This window comes from Monodelphis domestica, chromosome 1 (assembly GCF_027887165.1).
Source record: "Monodelphis domestica isolate mMonDom1 chromosome 1, mMonDom1.pri, whole genome shotgun sequence".
NCBI lineage: Eukaryota > Metazoa > Chordata > Mammalia > Didelphimorphia > Didelphidae > Monodelphis > Monodelphis domestica.
In genome coordinates, this window is record NC_077227.1 from 337,493,543 (window position 1) to 337,510,302 (window position 16,760).

Sequence of the window (16,760 nt, forward strand, 5' to 3'; positions counted from 1 at the left end):
TTGAGTTCTAGAAATAACAGAATAAAACAATTGCCAAAAAAAGCTTTTTACTCTTGTCTAAAAGCAAATGCTTTCATCTTATTTTAGAAATCAGTGATATATTTACTGACATTTTTTTTAAGACCAGGTCTCTTTATCTCACCCAGGTTTGGAAGTTCAGAAGCCACTGAAAGGCCCAATCCTAAACCCCACTACCTGCTCTATCTTCCCTGTAAGTCAATATGACTCTTCCTAGGGATAATGGTGACTTCCCCAGGACAAAGTCCCCAGAACTCCTGAGTTCTGAGTTTAAAACTCATGAGCTTGAAATCCCTCAGTTTTAGCCTCTCCTGTAAAAGGGATTACAGATTTTTGTGACCATGCTCAGCCATTTATAAACTTTCAAAGGCCAACATCTAAATGGAGACTGAGAGAGAGTGAATTGAAAGTAAGCCAAGGGAGTTAAAAAAAAGTATTTTCTGAAGACATTTTTCTGCTTCATCTGCATAAATGCAGGGGGCAAATGTGGATCTGACACCATTAAAATATTCAATCAATAAAATCACCCTGAAAAATATCTCCAAAGATCAGTTAATACTATAAAATGCTTTAAAGAAAGGACTAGTTTCCATACACAACACTTTTTCATCATATAACAAACATTTTATTAAATAACATGATAATGTGATACTTGGAGATATTTATTTCACTTTAACAAACATTTTTTTAAATTTTACTATTTTATTTGTGAAAAAACTACAAGCAGAATTCATAAATAGACATTTCTATTTAAAGCATGAAAATGATAAAGTGGCTTCTAATAACATAGTCGTGCACATGCCAATAACAGAAATATATTAACATCTTTTATTTGCTAGACAAAGAGCAGTGTCCGATATAAATTTTCCCAAAACATTTAAGACCTGTGAATTTCTGACCAGTCAACAAACATTTTTTAAGTATTTGCTATGTGCTTGATTATCTCATGGCTAAAAGAGGATAAACTAGGAGATTGAGTACATAACTGCAGTTCTGACTAAAATAGCATCATTCTGACTAGGAATTCTGCCATTTAGGGTAACAGCATAGCCATTTAAACATTCCAGTCACATGGATGGCTGATAATGATAGTTATATTATTAATGATAGGACCTCTAAAATGATAGTTAACTAATGTATTATGTTCCTTTTCTTTTTTTAATCTCTATCTCACCCAGGCTGCAGTGAAGGGCCTACTTATAGGCCTGATCCCACTACCAACTGGCACAGAAGCCTAGACTCAATCTGTGTCTGATGTGGGCTGGTTTGCCTCTCGGTTGGGAACCTGGTATCCTCTGTCCTGATCCCAAAGCCTTCCCCATCCCTGTTCTGTTCCCCCCCACACACACACTATACTAATGGCAAATTTAGTTCCAACATACAATCTGCCTGGCCCTCTGCAATTCAGAAATTCCCCAGTTCCCACCATTCTAGGCTGTGTGTTCTTAAATAATTGTGCCAAGAATATATGACTACTTGCAAAATTTTCTGGAAAGGTCATGGAGGAGAATTAAATATACCTAAGATGGCACACATCAAATTTAACAATAAAAAAATTCAACAAATATTTATTAAGCACTTCTTGGCTGACCTTAGATAAATTCCTTAACTTCCTTGAATCTCAGTTTCTTCATCTGTAAAATGAAAGGGGTGGGCTAGATTTCTTTTAAGGTTCTTTCTAGTTCTAAATCTAAGATTCTAGAGTTGACCTTTTAAGTATAAGACATGAAGGGACACAAAGATGAAAACCATTAAAGCCCCCTGCCTCTAAAGGATCTTATAGCTTCCTGGGAAAAGACTTGAAGAAAGATAATGGGGGGGGGGGCAGACACAGGTAGGTGGCTCAGTGGATAGAAAGCCATGCCTGGAGATAGGAGGCCCTCAGTTCAAATATGAACCCAGGCACTTCCTAGGTGTCTGAAACTGGCCAAGTCACTTAACCTCCACTGCCTAGCCCTTGATACTCTTCTGCCTTAGAAACAATACATAGTATTGATTCTAAGGTAGAAGGTAAAGAAAAAAGGAAGGAAGGAAGGAAGGAAGGAAGGAAGGAAGGAAGGAAGGAAGGAAGGAAGGAAGGAAGGAAGGAAGGAAGGAAGGAAGGAAGGAAGGAAGGAAGGAAGGAAGGAAGGAAGGAAGGAAGGAAGGAAGGAAGGAAGGGTGATAGCACATGAACTGATCTTTGAGGGCAGCTCCAGAGCTGCTGCTGTTGTTTTTTTTTTTAATCCCCTACCTTCTGTCTTAGTAACAACTCTAACACAGAAGGACAGGGACTAGGGACAAGGGGAATTATCTAATAAAGTACCCTAAGAAATCGTGAGAAGGAAGAGAACATTTACAGGTTGTGGTAACAGAGAAGAGGCACTTGAGCTTAAAGAAAGATAAAGATTTTAGCAGATTGAAATGAGGAGGGACTGCACTGTAGGAAGAGGAGAAAATTCACAGTGAAACAGCTCATATTCCAGTTTGGGTAGAATTTAGTCTGCAAAGGGAAGTGATACAAATTAAGACTGGAAAGGTGGGCGAGAACTAGAATATAAAGGGCATTAAAGGACAAACTAAGGAGTTTGCATTTTCTCCTAGAGGTCATAGGGAGCTACTGAAGGGGAATATTTTAGCCGTTATGTAAAGGGTGGATTAAAAAGGTATGAGAATGGAGGAAGACCAGTCTACTCAAAAATAATATAGAGGTAGCTAGGTGGCTGAGTGGATAAAGGGGCAGGCCTAGAGAGGAGAGGTCTTGGGTTCAAATGTAACCTCAGACCCTTCCTAGCTGTGTGACCCTGGGCAAATCACTTAACCTCAATTATTTAGGCCTTACCATTTTTCTTCTTTTTATTGTGAAAATAGAACTGACAAGATACAGTAAATGACAAAGTGGGAGGAAGAGAAAGGGAAGAATCAAATATTACAGAGATTAGAAACTTGGAGGAATAGGAAGATAGTGAATTTATTAAGTGCCTGCTAGCTGCAAAGCCTTGTGCTAAATCCAAGGGATACAAAGACAATATGTAAAACATTCCCTCCTCTCAAGGAACTTTCTATTGGAGGAATATAACACATAAACAAGGAAGTGCATACATAGTAATTTCAAAAGGGAGAAAAAAGCATTAACAACTAAGGAAAGACTTATTGTAGGATAGCAGTCCTCAAACTTTTTAGTCTCTGGTCCCTTTTACACCCTTAAAATTTATGAAGGACCCCCTAAAGACCTTTTTGCTTATATGGATTGTTATCTATTGATATTTGCCATATTCAAAATGAAAACATCTTTGTATGTTTGTAGGAAAAAAGATATGACCTCACAGACCCCCTGACAAGCTCTTGGGGACCCACAAAGGTCTCTAGACCACACTCTGAGAAGTCTGGATGTAGGGAATAGCACATGAATTGATTTTTGAAGGAAGTTCCCAAGCTGCTGCTGTTGCCTTTTTTTTTTTGAACCCTTTCTTTCTGTCTTAGTAACAACTCTCAAAACAGAAGATCAGGGACTAGGGAAAAGAGGTTAAGTGACTTGTCCAGGGGTCACACAGCTGAGAAGTATCTGAGGCCACATTTGAACCCAGGACCTCCCAATTCCAGGCCTGGTGCCACCTAGCCGCTCCAGCTCCAGAGCTTCGAAGGGGTGGAGGTGAAAGAGTCCAACCCACGTGTGTCTGTGTAGTCTGTGCAGATACTGAGGCAGAAGCAGGGAAGAGAATATGAGCAGGTTAGTTTAGCTGGAACAAAAGTGGAGAATAAAGCTATAGTCAAACTATAAAAGGCTTCAAATGTCCATCTGAGGAGTATGAATTTTATCTCAGACACAAGAAGGAGTCTCTGAAGGTCCTGGAGCAGTAGGGATGTGGTCAGACTTGGACTCTAGGAAAATCATTTTGGTTCCTGGGTGGAAGAGAGTCAGAGTGGAAGCAGGAAAACCATTTGTAAAGATGAGCAGCTTCTCAAGGATGCTCATTATTATCACTATTATTTAATATTGTACTAGAAATATTTAGTGTTAGCAATTAAAGAAGAAAAAAGAAATAGAAGGAATTAAAGTAGGCAATGAGAAAATTAAACTATCATTCTTTGCAGATGATCTAATGGTCTACACAGAGAATCCTAGAAAAATCAACTAAAAACTAATAGAAATAATTAATAACCAGTAAACTGGGAGGATAAAAAATAAAACCACATAAATCATCAGCATTTCTATATATTTCCAACAAAACTTAGCAGCAAGAGTTAGAAAGAGAAATTCCATTTAAAATCACCCTAGACAATATAATATACTTGGAACTCTATTTGCAAAGACAAACACAGGAATTATATGAACACAACTACAAAACATTTTTTACACAAATAAAGTTAGATTTAAATGACTGGAAAAACATTAATCGCTCATGGGTAGGCCAAGCTAATATAGCAAAAAATGACAATCCATAGCTCAGTGGATTGAGAGCCAGTCCTAGAGACGGGAGGTCCTAGGTTCAAATCTGGCCTCAGCCACTTCCCAGCTGTGTGACCCTGGGCAAGTCACTTGACCCCTATTGCCTAGCCCTTACCACTCTTCTGCCTTGGAGCCAATACACAGTATTGACTCCAAGACGGAAGGTAAGGGTTTTTATAAAAAAAAAAATGACAATCCTACTTAAATTAATTTACTTATTCAGTGCCATACCAATCAAATTACAAAAAAACTATTGGATAGAATTAGAAAAAATAACAACAAAATTCATCTGGAAGAATAAAAGGTCAAGAATATTAAGGGAATTAATGAAAAAAAAAAGTGAAGGATGGTGGTCTATCAGGACCAGATCTTAAGCTTCACTACAAAGCAGTAATCATCAAAATAATCTGGTATTGGCTAGGAAATAGAAGGGTGGATCAACGGAATAGATTAGGGATAAATGACCTCAACAATTTAGTGTTTGATAAAACCAAAGATTCCAGCTTTTGGGATAAGAACTCACTATTTGACAAAAACTGCTGGGAAAATTGGAAAACAGTATGGCAAAAATTAGGTTTAGATCAATATCTCACATCCTGTTCCAAGATAAAGTCAAAATGGGCATATGATTTAAACATATTGAGTAATATTGGGGGCAGTTAGGTAGTTCAGTGGATTGAGAGTGAGGCATAGAGACAAGGGGTCCTAGGTTCAAATCTGGCCTCAGACATTTCCTAGCTATGTGACTCTAGGCAAGTCACTTAACCCCCATGACCTACTTAGAACCAATATGAAGTATTGATTCTAAGATGGAAGGTAAGGGTTTAAAAAAAAAAAGTGACATTATAAGTAAACCAGGGTAACATAGTATAGTTTACCTGTCAGATCTATGGAGAAGGGAAGAATTTATGACCAAAAAAGAGATAGAGAACATTATGAGATATAAAATGAATAATTTTGATTCTATTAAAAGGGGTTTATACAAACAAAACCAAGCAAACAAGATTAGAAGGGGAAAACAACAAACTGGGAAAAAAATTTATAGCAAATTTCTCTGATAAAGGTCTAATTTCTCAAATATATAAAGAACTAAGCCAAATTTATAAGAATCCAAGTCATTTCCCAATTGATAAATGGTCAAAGGATATATATGAATTGCCTGTTTTCAGATGAAGAAATCAAAGCTATAGATAATCATATGAAAAAAATGTTCTAAATCCCTCTTGATTAGAGAAATGCAAATTAAAACAACTCTGAGGTACCACCACACATCAGATTGGCCAATAAGACAGTACAGGGAAATGATAAATGTTGGAAGGAATTGGGACATTAATGCATTGCTGGTGGAGTTGTGAACTGATCCAACCATTCTGGAAGGCAATTTGGAATTATGCCTAAAGGATTATGAAAGAATGCACATTTTTTGATCCAGTAATACCACTAGTAGGCCTGTATCCCAAAGAGATTTTATAAAATCAGAAATAACCTGTTTGAACAAAAATATTTATAGCTTTTCTTTTTGTGGTGGCAAAGAATTGGAAACTAAAGGAGTCTCCTGTCAACTGGGGAATGGCTGAACAAATTGTGCTATATGATGGTGCTGGAATATGGCTGTGCCATAAGAAATGATGAACAGGATGATTTTGGAAAGAGCTGGAAAGACCTATGTGAATTGATATAGTGCGAAATAAGCAGAACATTATACACAGTAACTGCAATATTATGGAACAATCAAATGTGATAGACTTTGCTACTAAAAGCAAACAATGATCCTTGATAATTCTGAGGGACTTAGGAAAAGAATGCTATCCACCTCCAAAGAAATAATTGTTGGAGTCAGAACGCAAATGAAAACATATGATTTATCACTTGTTTATTTAGGTATGTTTTAGGGTTTTTATTTTATTCACTTACAAAATGCTGCTTATAGTAAAAAAAAAAAATGAGCAGCTTCTATGAACTAATATGAGACATACCAAAGAGGGAGAATTGAAAGAACTGGCAGCTGACTGGGTATGAGTGAGGGAGAGAGAAAAGATAATAAAAATAGGAAAGTTTGGTGGAGGAGTAGATTTAGGGGAGAAGATTAAGAACTTTCAGATACTTTTCAGATACAGATGGGGCATGCAGGTGAAATGCCCAATAGAGAGGCAGACAGATGGGACTGAAGTTTGGGCTAAATAGAGAGTCATCAGCAGACTCGAAAACTAAACCTGTGAGAGTGAATGAAATCTGAGAAAGAAAATGGAAGAGTACCTAAGACAGAGCCTAAGAAAACCTAAGAGAGCCTAAGAGAACCTGGGCCAGTAAAAGAGTCTGATAAGGAGCAGTCAGACAGGAAGGGGAACCAGGAGAGAACAGTGTCATGGAAGCCAAGGAAGCGAAGAGTATACTGAAGGAAAGAATGGGGTCTACAACATAAAATGCTACAGAAAACTCAAAGGTAATGAAAATTGAGAAAAAAGATTTAGTAACTGAGAGATCTTTGAACCCAAGATTAAGAACCATTGATTTCTAGTGCAACTACTTCATATTACAGATGAAGAAATTGAAGCTCAGGCAAGTAGCAATTTCCTTGACCCAGAGAAAGTGGCTATTAAGTGGCAAAAGTTAATGTTTAGATACTCAGATTAACAGTTTATAGTATAATTGAAAGTGAAAAAAAGAAAAAAGAAAGTGACCTGATGCTTAAAGCTGATCTTTTGTCCATTAAAAAAAAATATGTGTTGGAGTGGCTCAAAATTTCTTTATTTCTGATATTACAATGGAAATAAATAGGGGAAATAATTTTATCTATAAAAGTTGTTTTACACACAACTTTTCAGGAATATGTTCAAATGGAATGATGAAGAAATTTTCACTAAGCTAAAAAAGTTCATAGCACAAAAAGATCATAATTGAAAATAAAGTCAATTAAGAGGCAACAAAATTCTGGTCAAATACAAGGTTATACCCCTTCTGTTTATTAACAATAACTGTTCTGGGGATTATATTTTTGATTGGGAGCTTGTTTGGTAGGTTATTGGGACATTTCAGTTGTCAAAACAAAATATACCAGTAATTTTAAATATACACATAGAGAAAAATAACGCAGTTAAATACAATCCATAGTCTATGAATTGTTGACTGCAAACAAATGGAGTTGTGGGGAAAAAGTAAGGGGGGAAAAAAGCAATCTACTTTTCTACAAGTAGTAAGTTTCAAAGAAAATACATTCTTTTATAACTTAATAAGAGCCTCTCTGTACATGTGTTTCTATGTTAGGTTCTAGATATATAATACAACTAAAAAGATTTATAACGTTCATCACAGAGAAATCAAATTTGATTCAAAAGTTTCATGGGATGGAACAAGAATGCAGGTAGTTAAATAAATTTAATTTAATTAATAAAAAAATAAATTTAAATAAACTCAATTTAAAAGAACTGTATACTTTGGTCCACTGATGACATAAAACAATAATACTCTCTGATTAAACAAAATGCTGTAACAAAACTTAGAGCAATCTACTAAAGGAGAATCAAACATGATTTTGTAATGATTGAAATTCTCAAGAGGCAATATTTCTTCATTTTAAGTTAATTTAGTAATCAATCACTCAAATCGGCCAGTTGACTCCTTCCACAATCTGAACAGAAGCCAAAGAGTAGAAGAGTGGGCCCAAAGAGAGAGAGAGAACTCCTCTTAAGCAGGGCTAATATATAACCCTTGTGACCTCACCACACAGTCCCTCCCCTGGATATCCTGGTAAATAGTAACTGAGGAGGTGAATTTAGACACCCTCCACCCCCACCCTCAAACTCCTCCCCCATTACTTCATCTCACAGAAGAGGTAAATCTTTGTTCATATTAACACACACCTTTCCTCTTCACCAGGGTGGTTAGGTCACTAGTTCAATATGGAAGCTAGAGCTTGCTGACTTTTCTCACCTAAAAGAGTTCTTGTTTACAGATAAATAAGGTGCAAGTCTCAGTGAAATAGCTTAAGGCATGGAAGTATATTACTTTAGCTTGGAAGCTGGCTGACCTTCAAAACTTAAGGTTTAAGAAAGGCTTCATATAAAAATTATTATGATTCAATATTAATTTTCCACAATTTCAATGCTATACCTTTAAAAGCTTCTGTGGCTCCAGGTGCACAGTTCTTGTCTGGGTGAAATTTCAGGGCCAGTTTTCGGTAAGCTTTCTTTAGATCCTCATCACTGGCATCTCTGCCAACTCCCAGAATTTCATAGTAACTTTTGCATTTCTTTATCCTAAAAAATAATATGTTAAAAGTAGTTTCACCTTTCAAGATGTTTCCACATAGTTTATTTTGTCTGTTTTGTACCACTGTTGAGATATCATCTCCATTTGATAGAGGTGGAATCAAGGCTCATAAAATGTTAGAAATAGAAAGAATCCTTCAGAGGTCCTCACTGGTGGGAAACTAGATTATAGAAGCTGCCATCCAACTCAACCCCTTCCAGTGCCAGTCCTATCCACAGTAATATCCAGAATGGCCACCCAGAAATATAAAGGGAGCTTTTCACCTGAGGAAAATGAAATTGTGAAAGCTTACTACATCCATCAACAGTCTAAATGAAACCCCAAAGCTTCAGAATACTACAAACTGCTCTCATGGTAAATGTCTCACATGGTCAAAGTGTGAGTTTGTTTTTCTGAACTATATTTGTTACAAAGATTCTCTTCCCCCCCCACAATGCAAGGAAGGTGGTAGAGAAAATAAATGCTTGTTAGTTGAAAACAAAACACAGCAAAAAATAAGATATCTCAGCCTATTTCTCTATGGCCAATATGTTCCTAACAGCTTCCTTTCTAACTCCCATAAGATAAGAGATCATAGATTTTGAGTTGAAAGCATGTTTAATAATCATCTAGTAAAACTCTAATTCCAAAATGAAGAAACATAGTATCAGAGAGGTTAATCAACTCACCCAAAAAAGAAAAAACCAGGATTCAAATACAGGTCCTCTCACTCCAAATCCATATCATCATTCTATCTTAAACTCTATGCATCATCTTGGACCTCATCCTCTTTTAGCTTCTCCACTTACTTGCATTAATTGAAAACTGATTTTGTGAGCCTAAAGGCTCCACAACTCACATTATCCTCTCTAATGCTGGCTATCCTTCTACCCATTCCCCACTCTCACAAAGTCTGGAAGTCTACTTTTTTTGAATATCATTCATCATTTCCTCTGAAGGGATGCCAGCTGATCAGATTATTCTCTCCTGAACCTAGTGGCAGTCACCTACCAATCAAAGTCACTTTGCCACCTTTTCCTATGACTTTGGCATTTGATTCACAGTCTTCTTCTCTATTCTTTCCCTTGACATGATTCTTTGAAACTTCAACATCTATTAGAATGACTTCTCTCTGTCCTCAAAGGTTTTTGAACTCTTCATTTCCTATGACTTCCACCTTAGTCAATTGGTGAGCACACTCTAGACACATTCTATGAACACTGATGGCCATATCCTGGGCCTCAAAACTACTGTGCCTCTAAAATTATGAATGCTTAGAAATTCCCCTAATATTATTATCCTCTGTCCTTTGGTCTCTCCTATTCATTTATTCTTCTCATCACAATCTTTGAGTCCTTGATTTTTTTCTCTTCATTTCTACCTTTTTTCATTATTTCCCTTGAGATTCTAAATCTTTTGCTCCTTCAAATAAAACTTATTATTTTGTCTAGCAATATAAGTTGTATATCATTGGTAGACTGATTAATATTGCACTAAATGTGATTCATTTTAAGTATTGGGGTTTTTTAAAAAATCATATTGGCCCAGCACAGCCATGAGCACTGATTATTCCTTTGGTTATTTCAGTCATTCTTTATTTCTTTAAAGAGCATTTTGTAATAGTTTCTATTCCAGACTTGAATGTGCTTTAGTAGATTAACACCCAGATAGTTTATATATTTGGTAATTATTTTAAATGGAGTTCCCTTTTCTATTATTTCCTCTTATATTGTTATTGCTATCTAGAAATACTATTGAAATTTGTGGGTTTATTCTATTTACTCTGTAGAATCTTATTGTCTCAATTAGTTTCTCTGCTAATTCTTTAGAATTTTCTAAGTAAACTATCATGCCATCAGCAAATAGGGAAAATTATTTCCTCTTTGTTGATATCTATGTTTTTAATTTCTTTCTTCTGTCTCAATAATATTAGTGTTTCTGGGAACTATGTTAAACAACAGCAGGAAAAAGGCTTGCCTTTCTCTATTCTTGGATTGTCTGGGAAAGTTAGTATTTATCCACTGCAAGTAATCTTAACTTTTGTTTTTATATATATTTTTTTAAATCATCAAAACATAGCCCTTTCTTGATGGGCTTTGTAGGGTGTAGGGTTTTTTACCATAAATGTATTATATTTTGTCAATGCTGTTTTCTATGTCATTGATATCATCACATGGTTTTGGAAGTTTTTCTTTTTTAAATGATTGTTTTCCCCAGAAGAAAAACATATAATTGATCACATGGTTCGATGGGCACATAATTGGGGATTTTGGCTTTTAATGATTACTCTATTACAAATATAGGAAATGGGTTTTGAACAATGATACATGTGTAATCCAATGGAATTGCTTGTCAGCTCCGGGAGAGGGGGAGGGAAAAGGAGAGGGAAAGAACATGTATCATGTAACCATGGGAAAATATTCTAAATAAACAAATAAACATTTAACCAAAAAAAAATAAAATGATCGTTTTTCTGCCATTAAACCATTCTTGTATTCCTTGTATAAATCCAACTTGATTGTAGCAAATAATTTCTAGTATATATTGCTGAAGTCTTTTACCTAGGATTTTAGTCAAAATTTTTAGAATCAATTTTTCTAATGATATCAATCTATTCTCTTTCTTAGTTTTATCTTTTGCCGATTTAGGTATTATGCACTTTCTTAATAATCTAACACTGTTCTGGTTTCACTTTTTTGCCTCTTCTAGTCCTACAATCGTATAAGTCTAAAGTCCAATGGATCTGGAATCAGAAGCAATGAGTTTAAATCTCAGCTTTGCTATCACCTGTGTGATCATAGGTAAGTCATTTACCTTCTCTGGGCTTCAATTTCTTTGTCTGTAAAAGGAAATAACTGAACTAGATCGGGGTGTTTAATATTTTTTGTGTGTGTTATGGACCCTTTTGTCAACCTGGCAAAGCCCTTAGACCCCTTCTTGGAATAATGCTTCAAATGGATAAAATAAAATATATAGATGATTACAAAGGAAATAAGTTCATAGACTCCAAATTAAGAAGCCCTGGACCTGTATGATCTCTAAGGTCTCTTCTAGTTCTAAACCCTTTGATAATATGAAATTGTAAAATTGTACTAGGTCAACTACAAATTTATGCTATTTATCTATCAACTTATTGCTGAAAGTCTATCTCCTTGCTTACATCTTGACTTGTCATCTCCTTCCCCACAAACTCAAGGTCTTCTGAAATCTCACAATTTATTTTTCCAGTCTTATTTCACATTATTTCTCTCCCTATATTCCAATTTCTAGGCAAAATGGATTACTTTTCATCCCAATCTTGTCCTGTCACCTTCAATATCTATGCCTTTGCTCAAGTTTTCTTTGCCTAGAATGGTTCCTTTTCATTTTCATTTGCTGAAGCCCATATACTCCTTTAAAAACCAATGTAGGTGCCTGCTCCAACAAGGAGCTTTCTTTGACATACCCTTTTCTGTAAAAATGATCTGTCCCTAAGTTTCTTGAAGCATTTTCCCTGGTCCTCTCTTTTTTATTTTTCTAAATGTTTCTCCCTTATGTCAGTTATCTGTGTACTTCTCCCGCCTCTAGATTGTATGCTACTTGAGGATAAGATCTATTAGGTTGATCCTTGTATCCCCAGCATCTGGCACGTTGCCTTGAATATAAAAGAGTCTTGAAAAAAAGGTCTAAATGAATGTATCTAATGCAGTGAGTTAATTTTGTAACTGAGGAACCAGAAGTCCAAAGAAATAAAATGATGTGTTGAATGTCAAATAATTACATAGTGATAGAGTAAGAATTATAATTCAGGTCTCCTGATTTCCAGTCCAATGTACCTTCACATCACCTGCCCAAGATTGCACAATAGAGCTGAGATCAGGCCCTTAACTTTTTTTCCCCCTTAGAATCAATACTATATATTTGTTTCAAGGCAGAAGAGCAATAAGGGCTAAGCAAAGAAGTGTCTGAGGAAAAATTTGAACCCAAGACCTCCTGTCTCCCGGCCTGGTTCTCAATCCACTAGCTACTTCCAGAACCTTGATTTTTAAATTTGATGTGTTTGTCCCATTCCATAATGTTTCTTAAGTATAGCGTATATGTGAGGCAATTCAAGAAAGGAGAACAGGGTATATATATTCTAATGAGCATGGCTCTGGAGTTAAAAGGACCAGAGTTCAATTCCTTACTCTGATACCCATCCTGTGAAACCCTAAGCAAGTCACCTAACCTTCCTGGGGTCTCAGGTTCCTCATCCATAAAGTGAGGAGACTGAACAGATAGCTTCTAAGGTCACTTCCAGTTCTATAATGGTCCTATCACTCCAATCTATTGTATCATGCTCAAGGTTCACTCCACCATTGCTTATTCACATGCAAGTTACATGCTTTACTAATGTAAAGAAGAAAGTGTGAATTCCCTAAGATGATATAGTAGGATTACCTCTGCACCCCAAGTAACTGTTCTTCTGTATAGGTCATGCTAGCTTCTCCAGGCTGAGCCTGACTTCTTTCATTCACAAACTTCTTTTCCTTCTTAGAATTCATACAATTATGACATCCACAGAAGTCAGTACTGTTAGTAGTTTTGCCAGCTGGATATTTATTTCTTCTAAATGCATCAATGTATGCTGCAAAGCAACGGCACCTCCGTTAGGCCAAGTATTGTCCCTGAAAAACAGCCTCTCCTATCTGACTCAGGAGCTCTTTCTGGGAGCAGACAGGAATCATAGCCGCATCATTCATGAGTGTGGGGGCCATGCTATGGACTTTATATTGTCTTTTCAATGTCCAGACCAAAGCTGAATAAACATCTTCCCTAGGAAAATAACAGAAAACATGTTTGGAAATTAATAAGGGCTTGCACATGCTAGAAACACACAGGATACTGAATATATTTATTACTTTTACAGTGGTCAGTCAGCAAACGGTCTAGATGGTCTAATCGGAAGGAATCTCAGGCTCTGGTCCAGCCAGGCCCCTGACTTTTTAGTAAAAGTGAATACCAAAAGTTCCAGAGGCAGATGACTGATTGATTCTTTTTGTTGCTATCCAGTCATCTGTGTTCAAAGCTGACACTACTTAAGAAGATTATCTGTGAAGGCTTGCCTATCACCTGAAACACAATAAGTCTTAATTAAGAATAAAGCAAGCTGACCCCAGATCCTGGTATGCCACAATCCAGCACCGTGCCCTTGTACAGTGGGAGCTGAACTGAACCTTCAGTAAACACTGAATGAAGTTGCATCTCAAGGTGTGTGTGTACTGGGGGCAGGTTAATGTCAGAGGCTGATTATGGAACACGGGGGCACATGGGTGCGCATGCGCGCAGGAGCGGCAGGGGGCGGGAGCAGTGGGGGCCCTCCCCAAAGGGAGGGGGAGGGGCAGAACAATCCCCTCCCCTGTCCTACCTCCAGGTAGGGCCGGGCGTCGGAAGCTGGCCCTAGGAGAGAATCCAGCGGAAAAAGGATGCTTCCTGCCCGGCTTCAGGCCTGGATATACTCCCAGGGCAACCTGTCAATGTCGGCACTCCCTGAGGAAGCCCAAGCCCCCAGCCTCCGCACTTCCTCCCAAATCCCGCCCAATCTCTGACCTCCTGCAGGCCCGGGAGTTTACTTGCCGGCCCCAGCCTCCTGCCTCAGTACCTTCGGTCCAGTGCTCCCTGCTCCCCAGAGTGGCTGTCATGTCGGTTCTCCCCAGCAGCGCCGCTAGGCCGCAGTGGTGCGCGGAGGAGGATGCAGGTGGCGGAGGGGGGGAGGGGGAAAGAGTCGAGTTGAGAGGGGGAGGAGGGTGGCGAAGCGGGGGACGGAAGTGGGGAGGAGAAAAGGATTTAGGATCGCGCGGGAACCGCCGGGAGCAGTAGTCCCGTTATCCCTAGATGGCGTATTTATGCTGGACTACAGTTCCCAGCGGGCCCTGCGCGCGGGGTTTTGTAGTTGTAAAAATTAAAGGATAGAGGATGGAGATGCTGGGAAGGAAGGCAGGGGAGGAGAAAGTTGTATCAAGAAGGGGATGGGCAGAGATCACGAAGGGGAAATATCTCTTAATCGGTCACCTCCCTGATTTATTTTGTGGCCTTGCAACAGTAAACCACAGTAACAACATCCTAATATCTGATATTTTTATAAAGTTTTACATACATTATTTTGTGAGTCCCCAGGGAGTCCTATAGATTGATATTAAAGATGTTATTCCCGTTTTACAGGTGGGCCTGAAGCACAGAATGGCTAGTTAGTAAGTGTCAAAGGAGAAATTAAAACCCAGGCCTATGTAATTCTAGATCAAACACTACTCCACCTACTTATAGTTATACAAATTCTAATGGGGTTCGGACTGAACTGGGCAAGATGCAACTGCAGAGAACTAACGAGCTGAGGTCGGTGAGGGACCCTAACAATCCCAAAAGTATGATGGAAGACTAGAGAAGCTGCTCACATGCCTCAGTTTCCCAGACTTAGAAACAATCCCCTATGAAAATTCCCAAAGCCCAGAACCCCAGGAGAAACTGTTCAAGGGAATAGAAAAGAGACTTAGGATTGATTCCATTTATTCAGAGCAACTACAGATCAATCCTACACCAGCACTCCTCTCTCCATAGTCTGTTTTGCAGACTCTGACTCAAAGGCTAGTAGTTGTTCCTTGCACAGGCCTGAAATATACTCCTTTCTCACCTCCATCTTGCCAAATCCCTAGTTTTCTCCAAAACTGGGTTGAATTGCCACCTTTAACAAAAAGTCTATCCCCTGGCACTACTACTTAATATCTGTATGACCTTGAACAATTCACTTACCCCTTTTGGACCTCCGTTTTCATACATGTAAAATGAAGGCTAAACTAGATGACTTTTAAGGTCTTCTGACTAAACCCCTGATTCTGTGTCATCCACATCTAGAGAAAGAACTGTGGGAGTAGAAATCCAGAAGAAAACTCGATTTGTCACTTGTTTATATGGGTATGTGATTTAGGGTTTGGGTTTTAAAGGATTGCTCTTTTACAAAAATGAATAATATGGAAATGGGCTCATGTGATTATATATATGTACATATATATACATGCATATATATGTATATGTATAATCCAGCTTGTCAACTCCAGAAGTGGGGAGGGATGAGGGGAGGGAGAAAACATGAATCATAGAACCATAGAAAAAATTTTAAAATTAAAATTAAAAAAACCACCTCTGATTCTGATTCCTTTCCCAATTACTAGGGCCCTCTACCCCCTTTGAAACTATTTGTACCTACTTTGTAAATATAATTCAGGAAAAAAAACAAAAACATAAACCAGGGTTTAAGCATAAGTCTCTCCCCTCTGGTAGAGATGGTAGAAAGACCTGACAGGATAGGCTTACCTGAGGAGGCAGAGTTGACAACAGCTTAGGGAAAGAGATTTTTTTTTTCTTTATTCTAGTTTTGAGCAAAGGCACACACAGTTCCCATCTCTCTTCACAGAAAAGGCCTAAAGGGAGAAAAAGACTGGAGAAAAGCTAACATGTAAAGAAACTTCCAGTTTGCTCTATTAGAAACTGGAAAATTTCCCCCTGGGTAAGATTGGGGACTATCTCAGTTAAGCTAAGACACCTCACTTTCAGCAGGAGAACTCATTTACTCTGAAAGTTATCTGGTATGTTCAACTCTATGTAACTTCTCTGGTTTCTTTTTGTTATCTGTTTGGATAAATAAGTTTATTCTTTATTCACTAGTCCATAGTCTTTGTGTAACTAGCATTTGGTAAGAAAAGAAGCCATTCTGGAAAACGAGGGGATGCCCATCAATTGGGGAATGGCTGAGCAAATTGTGGTATATGTTGGTGATGGAATACTATTGTGCTCAAAGGAATAATAAAGTGGAGAAGTTCCATGGAGACTGGAACAACCTCCAGGAAGTGATGCAGAGCGAGAGGAGCAGAACCAGGAGAACACTGTACACAGAGACAAACACACTGTGGTATAATCGAACGTAATGGACTTCTCCATTAGTGGCGGTGTAATGTCCCTGAACAATCTGCAGGGATCTAGGAGAAAAAAAACACCATTCATAAGCAAAGGATAAACTATGGGAGTGGAAACACCGAGGAAAAGCAACTGCCTG

The 16,760-nt window shown here is 37.9% G+C and overlaps 1 protein-coding gene across 4 annotated transcripts in view; it reads right to left on the reverse strand.

Moving 5' to 3' along the window:
- Nucleotides 1–14,541, reverse strand: part of DNAJC18 (DnaJ heat shock protein family (Hsp40) member C18) — a 41,024-nt gene extending 26,483 nt beyond the window's left edge. The window contains exons 1-3 of one of the 4 annotated variants that reach the window (XM_016427871.2): nt 14,316–14,541; nt 13,115–13,301; nt 8,558–8,703 (exon numbers count right to left, since the gene is read on the reverse strand). In XM_016427871.2, the coding sequence (XP_016283357.1) occupies nt 8,558–8,703; nt 13,115–13,301; nt 14,316–14,355 (373 nt within the window). In that variant the 5' untranslated portion in view covers nt 14,356–14,541. Of the gene's footprint in view, nt 1–8,557; nt 8,704–13,114; nt 13,490–14,315 lie in introns of all 4 variants that reach the window. The other 3 variants (XM_056811369.1, XM_001376464.4, XM_007473703.2) reach the window with 3 other exon arrangements.
- Nucleotides 14,542–16,760: the final 2,219 nt, after the last annotated feature.